This window comes from Spea bombifrons, chromosome 5, assembly GCF_027358695.1.
Source record: "Spea bombifrons isolate aSpeBom1 chromosome 5, aSpeBom1.2.pri, whole genome shotgun sequence".
Lineage (NCBI taxonomy): Eukaryota > Metazoa > Chordata > Amphibia > Anura > Pelobatidae > Spea > Spea bombifrons.
Window position 1 is genome coordinate 85,497,043 of NC_071091.1, and position 16,860 is coordinate 85,513,902.

The 16,860-nt window shown below is 42.6% G+C and overlaps 1 protein-coding gene across 2 annotated transcripts in view; it reads left to right on the plus strand.

Annotated features, from left to right (window-relative positions):
• The window catches only part of LYN (LYN proto-oncogene, Src family tyrosine kinase), a 34,241-nt gene that overhangs the window by 16,829 nt on the left and 552 nt on the right, over window positions 1-16,860 (plus strand). For both annotated transcript variants that reach the window (XM_053465970.1, XM_053465968.1), the window contains exons 7-12: window positions 240-389; window positions 1,182-1,334; window positions 9,687-9,869; window positions 10,508-10,584; window positions 13,431-13,584; window positions 16,449-16,580. In XM_053465970.1, coding sequence (XP_053321945.1) covers window positions 240-389; window positions 1,182-1,334; window positions 9,687-9,869; window positions 10,508-10,584; window positions 13,431-13,584; window positions 16,449-16,580 — 849 coding nt within the window. The remainder of the gene's footprint in view (window positions 1-239; window positions 390-1,181; window positions 1,335-9,686; window positions 9,870-10,507; window positions 10,585-13,430; window positions 13,585-16,448; window positions 16,581-16,860) is intronic.

Genomic DNA, 16,860 nt, shown 5'->3' on the forward strand with positions numbered 1-16,860 from the left:
GTCTTTCTTTGTTATTTCATTTAAATATTTTATGTAAAAAAAAAACAGAAAAAACATTTGGGGATATTAGTAGTAGGGATAATGTTTCTTATAAGACATTTATAAAAATGGGAAATTGAGTGGGGCAGGATAGCTAAAGCATTTAGATGATTATTTACTCATTTTTAATTCCGGTTTATTTTATATTTATTTTACAGTCTATTTTTTAAATTTACTTTTTTCTTATTTTTCTCTAACAGGCAGCTACTCGTTGTCGATACGAGATTTTGACCCCCAAGCTGGTGATATCATAAAGCACTACAAAATTAGGACATTGGACAATGGGGGCTACTATATTTCTCCTAGAATTACTTTCTCGTGTATCAGTGATATGATCAGTCACTATCAGAGTGAGTTTTATCCCTGTTACTTCAATGTATTTTTTTAAACATGTGAAAACATTCTGATACGATTGTGCACCAAAACAATTACACTGTTATAAAATATAACAAATGCTTACTGGCTACTTGAATGAAAAAGAAAATGTTGTTTTGTGCTGTCGAATATAAAATTAGTACAGGAGCCAGGCTGATGATGGCCATTATGAGATAGCACTGAGCAGCGATTGTAGTTATAATACATATGAACATTTTTACACTATTTAAATACTGTATATAATAATTATCTTTTCTATAAACTGTACTATATTCATACCCACCAGCCATTCTGAGCTCAAAGGTGAAGAAAGGAGAGAGTCGCAAATAGGCACTTGTTCCTCTTTACAAGGGATATATGGGACATATTGATTAGATTGGTAATAATACTGATGGGTGAGCTAGGGGAAAAATAGTTGAAAATAGGACTGCTAGTACATTGAGAAGTGGAATTCTGACCAATATTTAGCAGATCCCCCCTCCACTAATTTGGAGGAAAAACAAGTATGTCATATGTCAGATGCAGTGAAAGAGGATTGCTTTCTACGCATCTGGTTTCAGCTGACAGCTACAAGAATGTTCCTTAGCAGGTGTGTCTCGTTTTTAAAATTCCAAATCCATATGAAAAATAATTTTGGCTTTCTGAGGAAACAAAGTTATTTTTAAAGTTGTTTGGCTGTCTAAAAGGTGTTAATGAAAATAAGTTAATGTGAAAGATTTCATATGGCAGGTTGATTAACTTTTCATTTTTTGGGGGGGCGTTTGTAGAACAAGCTGACGGCCTCTGCAGGAAACTTGAAAAACCATGTTATAGCCCTAAACCACAAAAGCCGTGGGACAAAGATGCCTGGGAAATACCTAGAGATTCCATAAAGTTGGTGAAGAAGCTGGGAGCTGGACAGTTTGGCGAAGTTTGGATGGGTAAGTTCACAAGCTTATAGATTTCTTGGTCAACAACATATTTCTTTTGCATTGGCTTCTATTTAAATTGATGTGAGAATATACAAAAATCTTTCCTGGGTGCTGATACCCTGACGGGCACTGTCCAGTGGGCCATGGATCAATGAGTTAGTTGGAGAGAACATAACATTTTCTTCCAACTGGTCCATTTAAGTAAAACACTGTCCAGCCCAGACCTCCATATCAGTACTCCCACTAAGAACAATTTACTAACGCAGAGTGCCAAGATATGAGGTTGCGTCACAGTACTAAGTAGTGGAAAGCCACATGGACCATGACGAAACATTTATGCCTAAAGGGCTGGGCGGAAACAGAAAGTTTCTTCCTATGGGAGTGCTTGTGTGTACCATATGACCGTCTACTTTTTGTATAAGCTCAGTAGTGCAGAATTTCAGAATATCCACCTGCTGAGATCATAACCCATTCTTTAAAAATAAGAAAAAACTGTCTTTATCTCGGTGAAAAGCTGCAGCTACAGTGCTGGTTACACTAGCAGATGTGGAGACAGCTGGAAAATCTAATTCTGAGTATTTCCGTTTACCATGTGTGTGACAGTTCCTCTTGGGACTGACCGTTCCAGCAAGAAGACAGGACCTGCTACGGTGTTCTTAGTTTCTGTTTGTGCAGGAAAAAATAAGAACGATTGTAAACTTGTATGCCAATAATTAACACCTGCTTAAAAATGTGATGTTTTGTGTTTTTCCGGGAAACGCGCTCTATTTTATTTACATATGGTTTAGCAGCTATTAATGCTTTACTACAGGTTGGCTTAACTGTATAAGTTAACTTTGCTGTGAAGTGCTTGTGAGGAGTAGACTATGAGTAAATTGTATGATTTCTTACACCCAGTGACATAAAACTTGTTGAAATATATTCACAATCGGACTGAACTTGTGACATACTGTGTTGTGAAACTTGAGGTTCCTGGCAGTTCTGCAGAGTTCCTTGTTAGCTTCAATTGAGTTTAAACTCAAAGTTCAGCTTTGCTGAATATGATATTTCTAATGCTGCACAAAAAAGTATCATTACTGGCACGGTAGAATGGCAGTACCTTCAAGAGCAGATAGCAATTTTCAACCAGGGCATTTTCCCCAGGGCCCCTAGTAGCAGAGGGACCCCCACTTGCTGCTTACTTGCTGCTGTCATTTATATATTTTCCTGCCCTCCACAGCAGGACTTGTTAGCAAAGGCAAACCTCAGAGTTAGTTTGTCAGGATCCCCCAGCAAGCAGTCTGCAGTCACAGGAGCAGAGATAATCCTGGTAGTAACAGAGATGTGCAGGTAGGGGCTTGCAAGTGTCCCTTTACTTGGACATGTTTCTGTACAAATTTATGTAGCTACGTATGTGTGTGTGTGTGTATATATATATATATATGTGTGTATATATATATATATATATATATATATATATATATATATATATATATATATATATATATATATATATATATATATATATATATATATATATAATTTCAGATGGGTTGTGCACATTCCTGCCCTAAGCATTTGTCCCTTTCCCCACCCCAATACCTTTTTTTTCTTTTACAATTCGAAGAATGCTATAAGTACATACGCAGTACGTCAACGTTCCTGGAGATACAGTCAGTACAGACTGAAATGGAAAAAAGTTATTCTTCATAAGTACTATGTTTTAACCCCTTAATGACAAAGTCTGTACATGTACGGGCTCAAAATGCATTGTTTTCAATGGGTTTAGGGACCGCCCATTGTCCTTTAAGGGGTTAAACATAATTTGCTCATATAGCAACAAACAATAATTGTTGGCAGTGTGGATGTAATAAGCCAGTAACTGCCTGTCCTGTTCTTTGTGTATTTTAGAGGACAGGAAATGACAATGTCAGTTTTTGCAACAGTGTGACCTATATGCCTCAAGATGTTTCCTCTTGTAGATTTGATGATGCTTGCTGTCCATTTTACGAGAAGCCTTTTCCACTGCGGATTATTGCACTCAGTTGGATATTAATTTCATGTGACGCTCCACCCCGGCTTCCTCTGTTCTCACCACTTGGGGACTATAAATGGGGCAGACTGGCATCAACACTTTTGTTGCAAGACAATGGAAGTCATCAGCCAAAGGAGGAATAAATATTAAAAATGAAAAAAATACGTCATATGATTGGCATAATTATTAGAACTATTTTGGGTTTATTCATTAGAGAGACGTGGTTTCAACTCCATGATATCACTGTACATAATGAAGGACCATCCCCAGTAAGCTTCTGCTGCAGGAAGAGCTTGGGTGTTCCTGTATAATGTCTAATCTAATCAGGGAGGTTTATTCAAAGAATTGAATTATTCAGGGCAGGCTTTGCCCTCCTTAAGAGAAACCTGCCAGTGTTGGACATTGAAAATGAACAGGCGCTGAAACGTTACTTCTCCTGCAAAAATCTGCTGACAACGATCAATTTGGTGCAATCTGATGTGGAGGGAATGATTAGAAGGGCAACATGCTCAGGACATATACTTTCCTTCTGATTATTTATTATTGCACATAAATATGTGTGGTGATACTAAAAGCAGTAGTATCATACCTTCTAAAGGTTATATATATATATATATATATATATATATATATTGTAGGGGACAGCTCACGCATGGGGCGGCAATGACAGTTTCACACAGGTTTCCAACGTAAAAGCGCGTTTATTTAGATGTTGTAGTCACAGAGCACCTTGTGAACAAAACAAACTATAAGCCTGTCCGGCTCTAACTAAACAGCAGGATACCTCTCTAGCAGCCTAAGGTCTGACGCAAAGCAAAGTAACCAGTTTTGTATGGGGTAAAGCTTCATACCTGGTGAGCTGCAGCGCTGGCTGTAGCTGCTCCTTCATTCAGTTTCTCCCTCCACCTGCAAACTTAACAGCCCTCTCTTTTAAGGCTTCCTCCCCAGTAACGAGCTTAGGAAGCCTCACCTGAGAGCACCTGGGTTTGCTACCATGCCTGGCAGAGGTAACCAGGTGAGATATATATACCATCAACCACGCTCCCATACACTTTACCACATATCCCCCCCGTCGACTCCAGACCAGAGGTCTGGACAGCGTCAGTAACCATACAGTACACCCTGGACAACGCATCCGCATTCCCATGTAACTTCCCTGGTCTATGCTCCACTGTAAATCTAAAATTTTGCAAGGAGAGAAACCATCTGGTCACTCTTGCATTCCTCTCCTTATTCTGTTTCATCCATGCCAGAGGAGCATGGTCAGTCACCAACACGAATTCCCTGCCCAGGAGATAATATCTCAGGGACTCCAACGCCCACTTGATGGCGAGACACTCCCTTTCCACTATGGCATAATTTTCCTCGGCTGGGGTCAGTTTCCTACTCAAGAACAGCACTGGGTGTTCTTCCCCATTAACCACTTGTGACAAAACTGCCCCCAAACCTCTAGCAGACGCGTCTGTCTGAACCAGAAATGGTTTCCTAAAATCAGGGGAAACGAGCACTGGCTGGTCACACAGGACAGACTTCAGACTCTGAAAAGCCCTTTCTGCCTCGGGGTTCCACTTTACCATCACTGACTTACCACCCTTTGTTAAGTCTGTCAATGGTGTGGCCATGGAGGCAAAATTGGGCACGAACCGACGGTAGTACCCGGTTATGCCAAGGAAAGCCCTCACTTGTTTCTTTGTTACTGGCCTAGGCCAGTTCTGTATCGCCTCAATCTTATTGATCTGGGGTTTAACCAGCCCCCTACCAATGATATAACCCAGGTATCTTGCTTCCTCCAGACCCACTGCACATTTTTCAGGGTTTATGGTTAGGCCTGCATCACTAATGGAGTCTAACACGCCCTGTACCTTACCGAGGTGACTTTTCCAGTCAGACGAAAAAATTACCACATCGTCCAGGTAAGCAGCGGCATAATCACGATGTGGTCTCAAAATCAGATCCATCAGCCTCTGAAAGGTAGCAGGGGCCCCATGTAACCCAAATGGCATCACAACATACTGGAACAGGCCCTCTGGAGTGGAAAAGGCAGTCTTCTCTTTAGCCTCCTCAGTTAACGGTATCTGCCAATAGCCCTTTGTAAGGTCAAGTGTTGTAATGTACCTTGCCTTCCCAAGCCTCTCAACCAGTTCATCCACTCGGGGCATGGGGTACGCATCAAACTTTGAGACCTCATTTAATCTCCTGAAGTCATTACAGAACCTCCACGTCCCGTTGGGCTTTGGGATTAGCACTATGGGGCTTGACCACTCACTAGTAGATTCCTCAATAACACCTAATTCAAGCATGCGCCTGACCTCCGTGGATACCGCCTCTCTACGGGCTTCTGGTATCCTGTATGGCTTCAGGTTCACTTTACTGTGAGGCTCAGTTTTAATATGGTGTTTTATGAGGTGGATACGGCCAGGTAGGTCCGAAAACTTTCGTCTGTTTTCCTGCAGGAACTCCCTCACCTCCTGCTTCTGGGGCACTGACAGTGCCTCTCCTATGGTTACTGGGGGAACTGGTTGCCCCACTTCTTTGCCCCCTGCCTGGGTCGCCCCCAAAGACTCCCGCTCTTTCCACGGCTTGATCAGGTTTACGTGGTAAACCTGGAAGGGTTTTCTCCTGCCCGGTTGATGGACCTTGTAGTTCACCACACTCATCTTCTCTACAACCTCATAGGGACCCTGCCACTTGGCTAAAAACTTACTTTCAACGGTGGGCACTAAAACCAGGACCCTGTCCCCAGGATTAAAGGCCCTCAACCTGGCAGATCTGTTATAAATTCTGCTCTGGGCCTCCTGCGCTCTTTGCAGATGCGTTTTAACTATAGGCATCACCGTCGCTATTCGCTCCTGCATCTGAGCCACATGTTCAATAACACTCTTATATGGGGTGGCCTCGGTCTCCCAAGTTTCTTTGGCAATATCTAACAAACCCCGTGGATGTCGGCCATACACTAACTCAAAGGGGGAAAACCCTGTAGACGCTTGGGGCACCTCCCGGATAGAGAACATGAGGTAGGGTAATAGACAGTCCCAATCCCGACCATCCCTTTCTACCACCTTTTTTAGCATATGCTTTAGGGTTTTGTTAAACCTCTCCACTAACCCGTCTGTTTGAGGGTGGTACACTGAGGTACGGAGGTGAGTGATTTTAAACAACTTACACAGGTCTTTCATGACCCGTGACATAAAGGGCGTACCCTGGTCAGTAAGAATTTCTTTAGGGATCCCCGTGCGAGAGAACATGTAAAACAACTCCCTAGCAATATTTTTGGAGGCCATGTTTCTTAAGGGTACCGCCTCTGGGTACCGGGTAGCATAATCCAAGACAACCAAAATGTATTGGTGTCCCCTAGCAGATTTGACAATGGGCCCTACCAAATCCATGGCAACTCTCTCAAATGGTACTTCAATGATGGGAAGTGGCACCAAGGGGCTACGGAAGTGTGGTGTTGGGGCACTCTTCTGGCATGTGGGGCATGACTCACAATACCTTTTTACTTCTTCATATACCCCAGGCCAATAAAACCTTTGGAGGACCCTTTCTTGTGTTTTATTAGTCCCCAAGTGCCCCCCAAACACATGGTTATGGGCTATGTCCAGCACCAGGTGTCGGTATGGTTTTGGCACCAGAAGCTGTTCCACAATTTCCTTGTTAACTTTGGTGACCCGGTACACTAGATCCCCATTCATGGCAAAATGCGGAAATTTCTGGTCAGCTTCGGGTTCCTGTGGTACCCCATTTACTACCGTGACATTTGCCCGTGCAGTTCCCAGAGTGGGGTCTCTCACTTGCTCGGTCCCGAAGTTACCCCGAGACATTTCTAAATCTAAGACCTGTTGGCCGGGTAGGGAAGTTTCTTCTTCTTCCTCCCCAGCTAACACCTGCAAGGGGAAAGAATCTTCACTATACATTTCAGGTGGGCCTAGATCCTTTTCATCATGCCCCTTACTGGTATCATTGTTCCCAATGGCCGTCTCACCTGACCCATTATTTACAGGGAGGGTTACAGACTCTGCCGGAGTTTGTTCCCCAGCTGCAGAAACGTTCCCCCTTCTCCACAACTCCCAGAACAAGGGGAAATCACGGCCTAAAATAACCGCATGCATAAGTCTTTTTACAACTCCGACTTCGTAGGTCACAGTTCCAGATGGGGTCACCAACTTAATGGGGGCCACAGGGTAAGCTACAATATCCCCGTGGATGCATAGCACTCTTATGTGCTTGTTCGGCACGTAGTCCATAGTCACAAGGCCAGCCCGAACCAAAGTCACCAGGCTACCCGAGTCCAAAAGTGCCTTCACGGAGCAGTCACCTATCTTCACCATACAAAAATGCGGCTCAGTCTCTGATTCTGGAATGGCTGCACAAACAGGTTCTGCAAACAGGGACTGACGCCGACTAGCGTCACACACCATGGGCTCTGAGTTAAGAGGGCAATAGGCGGCTATGTGTCCCCACTCATGGCACCTCCAGCACTGGGGGGTCCCTGGCCTCCTTAGTAGGGAGCCCTTTCTAGGATTGTGGGGTCCCAGGGGTTCAGGATCAGTCTTTTGCCCTTGCCCAAACTCTAGAGCCCTGCTCTCTCTCACATTTTTCCATACACCTCCAGCTGGAACTCTCTTACCCAAAGATGTCGCGGGTCTGACAGTCTTGGAAGGTGTTGGTGCCGCAGGGACCTCACGGAGGAAGTCCTCGGTTGCTATGAACCTTTCCACCATGTTGACAAGCTGCTCAGCAGTTCTGGGGTCTCCATGCCCAACCCACCGTTGTAGCTCCGCCGGGAGGGCGCGGAGGTAGTGGTCCACTACCACCTTTTCCACAATCTGGGCTGGTGTAGTGGATTCTGGTTCCAGCCACTTGCGTACAAGATGAATCAGATCATACATCTGGGACCTGGCAGGCTTGTCCATGGTGTATTTCCAACAGTGGACTCTCTTGGCCCGAACAGCGGGCGTAACACCCAGGCGAGCAAGGATCTCCATTTTTAGTTTTGTAAAGTCCCGGACATCCTGCTCCCCGAGGTCATAGTAGGCCTTTTGCGGTTCACCAGTCAGGAAGGGTGCAATCACTTCTGCCCACTCTGCAACTGGCAGTCTCTCTCTCTCCGCCACTCTCTCAAATACGGTGAGGTATGCCTCAACGTCGTCGTCGGGTGTCATTTTTTGTAAGCCCCGCTGAACGGCCCTCCTCACCTTAACAGTCTCAAGGGGGCTTGCCTCCACTTGTTGGGACTGAGCCACAACAGTCTCTCTGAGCGCAGCAATCTGCTCCATTAACAGGCGATTCGTTTCCTGTTGTTGGGCCATAGTCTGCTGTTGCGCATGTTGCTGGGCGTGAAAAGCCTCTGCATGAAACTTCCGTTGCTGTTCCAAGGCCTGCTCATGTCTCAGGTTAGCCTGTATCAGCTGCTTTATCACTTCCTCCATTGTGCCGGATGGGCCTTACAGTGCTGCAGCCTTCACTCAGGACATATGCTTCCGGCCCTTTAAATGTCCACAAAATTCAGATGCTGTGTTTTGTCCTGCCGTTGCTCCTAGCACCACTGTGCCCGCATTCTCCACCAATTGTAGGGGACAGCTCACGCATGGGGCGGCAATGACAGTTTCACACAGGTTTCCAACGTAAAAGCGCGTTTATTTAGATGTTGTAGTCACAGAGCACCTTGTGAACAAAACAAACTATAAGCCTGTCCGGCTCTAACTAAACAGCAGGATACCTCTCTAGCAGCCTAAGGTCTGACGCAAAGCAAAGTAACCAGTTTTGTATGGGGTAAAGCTTCATACCTGGTGAGCTGCAGCGCTGGCTGTAGCTGCTCCTTCATTCAGTTTCTCCCTCCACCTGCAAACTTAACAGCCCTCTCTTTTAAGGCTTCCTCCCCAGTAACGAGCTTAGGAAGCCTCACCTGAGAGCACCTGGGTTTGCTACCATGCCTGGCAGAGGTAACCAGGTGAGATATATATACCATCAACCACGCTCCCATACACTTTACCACATAATATATATATATATATATATATATATATATATATATATATATATATATATATGTGTGTGTGTGTGTGTGTGTTTGTGTTAGGGAGAATGGTTGTGTGCACGTGAGAAAAACAAAATATGTGATGTGTGCCGGGAAAAGTGAATGTGTGCATCTATGTATTTGCTTTACTACATATTTTGTATGTTTTTGTGTCTCTGCATCCCCTGTGGGACTGAGCCACCTAAGTGTAATCAATATCAATATGCTGTGATTAAGAGCATGTTTAGAGCATGTATTATCCATTTTCATTGGAGCGTTTTGATAAGCCTTTTTTTAGTTGTAGCTTATTTTTACTACCTTTTCTTTTAAGGTTTCTACAATAATAATACTAAGATCGCTGTGAAGACACTGAAGCCTGGTACCATGTCAGCACAGGCTTTCATGGAAGAAGCAAACATCATGAAGACTCTTCAGCATGACAAATTAGTGAGGCTGTACGCTGTGGTCTCCAAAGAAGAACCGATTTATATTATCACAGAATACATGGCGAAGGGTATGTATTTGCCTGCCTATTTATGTGTCTGTCTGTCTGTCACAATGCATTGTTAAGAACGTCTACTCAGGCATAATCATACTAGATCCTGACATTGTTTTCTTACCAATATATTTGCAGTTGTGATAAATAAAGGTTTCTTTCATCTCGTGTCCCTTGAGACAGTGACAATGACGAAAATGAGGTAAAAAGAGTCACAGAACTGGTACACTACTTTGGTCTTTTATTAATCCAGAGAATTGAAAGTGTACCTGTTCATATCCTACTCAGAAATTATTATTTCCCTTATTCACATTTTTGGGGGAATGCTTAATTGTTATGCGAAGAATTCTATAACAAATTAAACAGTAGCATAAATGGTGCATTCTCCATGTCCTATTCGTATGGTACACAAGAATAAAAGTTCTATCATCCAGAGTTTGCATTACTGTCGGATGGACTAAAAGGTGACCGTAAGAACTCTTGTTATTGTAAACTTGTTCTGTATAAATGCCTGCCCTTTACTTTACCCACCACCCACCACATTTCATCGTATATCGCTATTTCAGGATGGGCTAGCAGTGCAAAATGCCTCTTTTTTTATTGAATTAATTTCTTGGATATATCTTAATTTGCCTGTTTTTGTTCCCTCTTGTCAGGAAGCCTTCTGGATTTCCTTAAGAGTGATGAAGGGGTAAAACAATATCTTCCAAAGCTGATTGATTTCTCTGCCCAGGTAAACTTACTATATTAAGACCAAGTTGCCACAGCTTGCCCCACACCCTAGTTGGCCCTTATACCCTCACCCATATTAAAGTACTGCCAAGACAACTGGCAGGGACAGATGCTATGTGTCCTCTGGTATAATAGCCACAATTAAATGTAGAGTCACTCCTTACCCAGACTAAATAGTTTAGACTTCTTTTTTTTTTTTTTTTTTTTTTCATTTTACTGTAAAATGTTTCACTTCTCTGAAATTGGTTGAAAATTAGTTAATCATGGAAGGTTCCTAGAAGAGAACTTTTCTCTTTATTTCTGCTGAGTAGCTGATAATTCAACAGCTTTTTGTAAGTCCTTTGTTCCTCATTTTTGTATATTATTAGTTAATTATATCCAGAGAGAAAGGGTTATTTAGTGTAAAACAGAGGTTTACAGCCTCAGGCAATAAGTATTTATTATATATATATATATATATATATATATATATATATATTTATTACACCACTCAGTAGAGCTATGTATGAAGGGTATGCTTCCCCTTTAAGAAACAAGACCATTCACAAGAATGCATTACTGTTACCTGTTTGCCAGAGACCAGATACATTACCCATTGTGAATGCTGGAAGCTGTTTACAGTAATAACAATGGGGATATCTGTTTGAATGAGTAACCTTATTCTAGTCTTGTCTCTGATGATGCAAATGCGACGTTCGCTTCAAGGTGGCATTTAGCCAAACGATAGATAGCTATTGTGCCAAGTAAAAAATGTTTGCGTGTTTTCATATTCAATGATCACGGTATTTGCTTATCGCTGAATGCCTGCTTTGGAACCCTACACAAGGTATTTTCAGTTGACGCACAGTGGCCTCCCTGTTAGATTTGCTTACAGTAAACCAGATGAAGGACAGCAATGCAAAGTAGTATTTAGCAATGGGCTCTGCAATAAAGAATACTTTCTTTTCCCAAAGCGGCACTGGGAAGATCATGTCCTCCAACCTATGTCTGATGGCCACCTGACTTTATTTACAGTAACGCAGAAGTTCTCTTTTTTTTGGGAGGGATTTTATTCCAGTGATTATAGACTGAAATCATTTACACCACTTGGTGTTTCAGGGTATAATACATATCTTCACTGTCCCTGTCTGTATGTGTATATGAATATATGCTTGTTATATTACTTGAAGGCCAGTAGCCAATAACAGCTGGATACATGTGGCCCCACACTATGCTTACACTCTGAGTGGCAGATTTTGCTTTAAAGATCACAAAACGCTATTTGCATCTTTGATTCTACTGGCAATGGAATGTGACCACATTATAACGCATCGAGGCTGCATTCTACCGTACTCTGGTGGTAGGCTGGTGGGGAAGATGCAATTAAAATAATTGTATTATAGATGAAAGCATGAAGCCAGATCCTGCCTGCAGGCTGCCAGTTTGCCAATAATGGTGTGGAAAATATGGAGACAAACTCTATATGAAGACAGACTCAGGGAAGGCCTACGTGATGTCAGTCTCTAAAGGACAAGTCTGCTAGAGAAACTGGCACGGAGATGAGCAAATGGGGGCTTTGTGACCTGTTGTGAAGGGAACACGACTGTTCTTTTCAGTACATTCTGATTAGCAGGTTGTTAATCTCATTTGGTGATCAACAAATTGTCCCTTTTCAGGATGCAGTACCAGGTGATGGACCTGGCCCTTTCTTCATCTTTTTAGCTTTGTTGTTGTTGTCATTTAGGAGAACAAGTCACTTAGCATTGACTAATGGGCTCTACACATCTGTCACCTCACTACCTCAGAGATGTCAAGAAAGATGGTCTAAAATGACCTACATTTTTTGTTTTTTATATTATTTTGCTTGGAAGAAAGCCCTATCCATAAAAGACCTCTATCGAATAAGAATACAATGTAAATATCACACACGGACTTGGGCTAATGTTCCCTCTGAGAAGGGGCCTCTGTAGGGTCACCACATCAGCCATGTTTTCCAGAACACATATAATTGTTACATATTGCTGAGCAGCCCAGGTAAAATGCTGCCCTGCAGTATGGGGCATGTGTAACTGATTAACTGGTTCCCTTCCGTAAGCCTATACACCCCACATACTGCAGGGCAGCATTTTTTCGGGGCTAATCAACAATGCGTCAGAATTATATGTGTCCTGGTAAACGTAGTCACACTAGGCCTCAGCATTTCTCTTGCTGCTATGTCTAAGCTGTAAGGGAAAAAAGGAACTGAAACAAAAGTAGAAGTAATTGTGATGCAAAGCTATAGATCTTCCCCATTGTCTTGTTTTTGCCTTATTCTCTGATACAGAATATTGTAAGAAGGACCCAGTGCAGTAAGACATAAACGTCAACAGGGTATCCTTCGAATTCGGTGTCTTCATGTATCTGATTTTCTTCTCATTGTGCACTTTTGCTACCACAGGCTTGCGGTATATACCAAAGTTACATATTAAATATGCTGTTTCTAAGACTTATACCGTTTGGCTTTATTTGCCGTGTGACTCATGCTTATTGATACCATTTTCAACTTAAACCTGTTTTTCCAGGTTTTCTAGTGGACAATAGTAATAAGCAAGCATGAGCTCACATTTCTTTACTTGTACTTAATGTTTAATCGCTTTCACGCTAATAAGTTGCTGCTTCCACCCTTTGCATACAAAGGTTTAGTAATAGTTCTGTTCCAGACTGATGCTTTACCGACTCTTTTGCCACTTGAATGATTAACGTGGAAATCATTGCCCTGTATTTTTATTGCAGAGAACTTGAATGGCAGTGTTTTATCCAAAACTAGAAATCGTTAACCTGTTTGATTTCTATATGTATTCTTAATGAAGGTACCAATCTGTGTTACAGATAGCAGAAGGTATGGCTTACATAGAAAGGAAGAACTACATCCACCGTGATCTCCGAGCAGCTAACGTGCTAGTGTCTGAATCTCTAATGTGCAAAATAGCCGACTTTGGTCTAGCCCGAGTAATTGAAGACAATGAATATACAGCAAGAGAAGGTATGTGCCGTACATTTCACAGCACTTTAAATATCTACTACATAACATATAGGGAAAGGTCATGGGCAAACATCCACAAGTGCTTAGAACATACACACATACTTTTCTTAGTCCTTCTGACTGTGTTGCTTATGGTAAGTTATTTGCCAGGTTGAAATAAAACTTAATAGGATGTTTTCAAGGTAAATTTCATTTCTGCAGTTAGTGTTCAAGGCAATGTGTGTGTGTGTGGGGGGGGGGGGAGGACTTCCCGGATAAGAGCTTAGAGACAGATATATTGTACAGTATATTTTTTCTCTGATATATATTTTTTAAGTCTCATGCCCAGGATGATTATGCATTGTGTTGATCTTTTAAAAATAATATACTGGTCAACAAAAGCTTAAATCCAGAGCCGGCCTTAGGCGTTGTGGCGCCCTGTGCGGACTACTCCTCTGGCGCCCCCCCTCACTACCCCCCCTCTCTGCCCCTTCAAACTACCCGCCCTCTCTGCCCCTTTAAACTACCCCTTCAAACTACCCCTCCCCTCTGCCCCTTCAAACTACCCCTTCAAACTACCCCCCCCTCTGCCCCTTCAAACTACCCCCCCCTCTGCCCCTTCAAACTCCCCCCCCTCTGCCCCTTCAAACTACCCCCCCCCTCTGCCCCTTCAAACTACCCCCCCTCTGCCCCTTCAAACTACCCCCCCACTTACCTTGTTGCCGGAGTCCTGCGGTAAGAGCGGGAGGCATCCGTCTTCTCGCTCTGCCGGCATTTCATGTTTCATGTATAGTCCGGCGCTCAACATGAGATGCTGGCACCGCGACGGAGTCACGGAGAGTAAGGGGCGCCGAGCGGTTGCCGAGAACTTCACGAGCAACCACTCGGCGCCTCTGACCGGGACTTAGATTAAAGCATCGGTTTTTTTTTTAAACTTTATTTAACATCAATGATGTTAAATAAAGTTAAAAAAAAAAAACAAAAAAAAAAAACGATGCTTTAATCTAAGTCCCGGTCAGGCGCCCCTGCAACCATGGCGCCCTGTGCGGTCGCACACCCCTAAGGCCGGCCCTGCTTAAATCATCTGCTTAATAATTCACCATAGCGTGTTCTTCCAGACATGGGTGAAATATCATATAGAGGGTGGCTCTGGGTTCAGCTTTGAAAAAGCTGCATGGGAAAGAGCACAGGGAGCACAATTAAGAAAACCGAATTACTCCCAACCTGTCCATTAGTGTCTGGCCTTAAGATACTAGGACTGATTTTAATCCCCGGTCAGTCCCTTCGTCTGACCAAACCTGTGGCATCAAAATCAAGGCAGCTGTTCATGGTGTAAATGAGCGGTGTTTCACATAGCACAGGCCTCAACAGCCTACCCGAGTAGGCCTCACGCGGTGTACCCGCTCTCAGCTTGTCTTGGGTCATGGTCCCTATTGTCCTCTGATTCAATGGAGACAAGCAATACTGCTCTTAAACGTGAATGCATGGCTTTATATACAGAATGTTTATATTAGCCAGGCTAAAACTTTGAGGAGTCATTACTGGAATAAGCTACAAATGTGATGTTTAGGAATTTGTATTTAGTTTTCACTTTCACCTTTACATATATCATGAATTGGACATAATAAGTAAGAAACTGCATTCAATAATCTCTTACGTTTGAATTGGGTATCTAAATTCCTTTCAATTACAACGGTCTTTCCCCACATTCTTCTTGATTAACCCCTTCGCGACCTTTGCCGGTTCAGGACCGTCATGACAAGAAGGTCACTAAACGCCCTTTGACGGTCCTGAACCGTCAAAAAATTAAATAAGCTTAGAAAGTGATCAAGGATCACTTTCTTCGCTTAAACGGCCTTGCTGCAATGCCTCGATGTCGAGGCATTCAGCAAGGCCGAGATCGGCATCGGGGGCCATGTCTGGCCCCTCCCCGGGGCGTCAACAGCCGCCATACATTGACGCCCGTTTTAAAACGCCCGTTTTAAAAGCGTTTAGGAGGCAATCAACGATCGCCTCCTAAACTTAAATGGTGTCGCTGGAATGCCTCGATCAGGAGGCATCCAGCGACACCAAACACTTACCTCTGGGTGGGCTAGTTTTTTTACTTGCTTTTTTAGGTGAGTAAAAGATTTTTCAAATAAAAGTCATAAAATGTGTTTTTTTTCAATTTGTCACCATGTTTTTTTTATTTTTTTTATAGTAAATAAGATGATACGATCAAAATAATGGTATCTGAAGAAAGCCCATCTTGTCCTGAAAAAAACAATATATAACTTATGTGGGTACACTAAATGGGTGAGGAGAAAATTAGAGCTGAACACAAGCACCACAAAAGTGTCAAAACAGCCTCGGTCCCACAGGGTACAAAACGAAAAATGAGCCCGGTCCTTAAGGGGTTAAATTTCTCCTTGTATTAAAGGGTCCAAGCTGGGTGTTTAGCTCAGAGCTGTTGTAAAACTGGTCTATGCAGTATCCCAGATGGAAATCACTTTTCCGCATAGACCTTCTTGAGGTTTAGTAAGTAAATCTTAGTATCTTCACAGAATACTGCAGTAACTGACCAAATGTAAAATAGAATTTGCAGATAAATTGGACCATTCCAACTCACCAACGTCACTATAGATTATGAAGCTTCAACCTTGGGAAGTCTTTCGTGAAAAAATAGTGAGATAGTTCTTTATAATGAATAGTTAATGTGGGAAGACTTTGTGAAAATCATCTTACATCATCTATGCATTATGCAGGCCTGGTTCTGTCATTCTAGCAAGAGAAACTCACCTTGGTTGTTCCTTCATAACATTCTTAGCCTGCAAAGCTCCCTGAAGTGTGCTTGTTGTGGCAATGTGAGATGCTTTTCAATTACATGTTCTCTTTCTTTCTTCCAGGTGCTAAGTTCCCTATAAAATGGACAGCCCCAGAAGCTTTTAACTTTGGCTCCTTTACAATAAAGTCAGATGTGTGGTCGTTTGGAATACTCCTATATGAAATAATAACCTTTGGAAAAATTCCCTATCCAGGTAAAGACCTTATAGTAACAGAGTGGGTTATATTGAAAAAAAAATCAAGAATAATGTTCTAGTTCAGAGCTTCTCCATTGGCGGGGGTGGGTTACTTAAGCACCTCTGTAATTTTTTAAATGAATGGTACCTGGTAGGAAATGGGTTATGTTTTTAGAATACTTGATAAACTAATGATATTTGAGGTTCTTGTTTGAAATAATAAATGATTATGGGTTACGTATACAATTACATAGTTGATTAAGTTTAAAAAAAGAAATATAGTCCATCAAGTTCAACC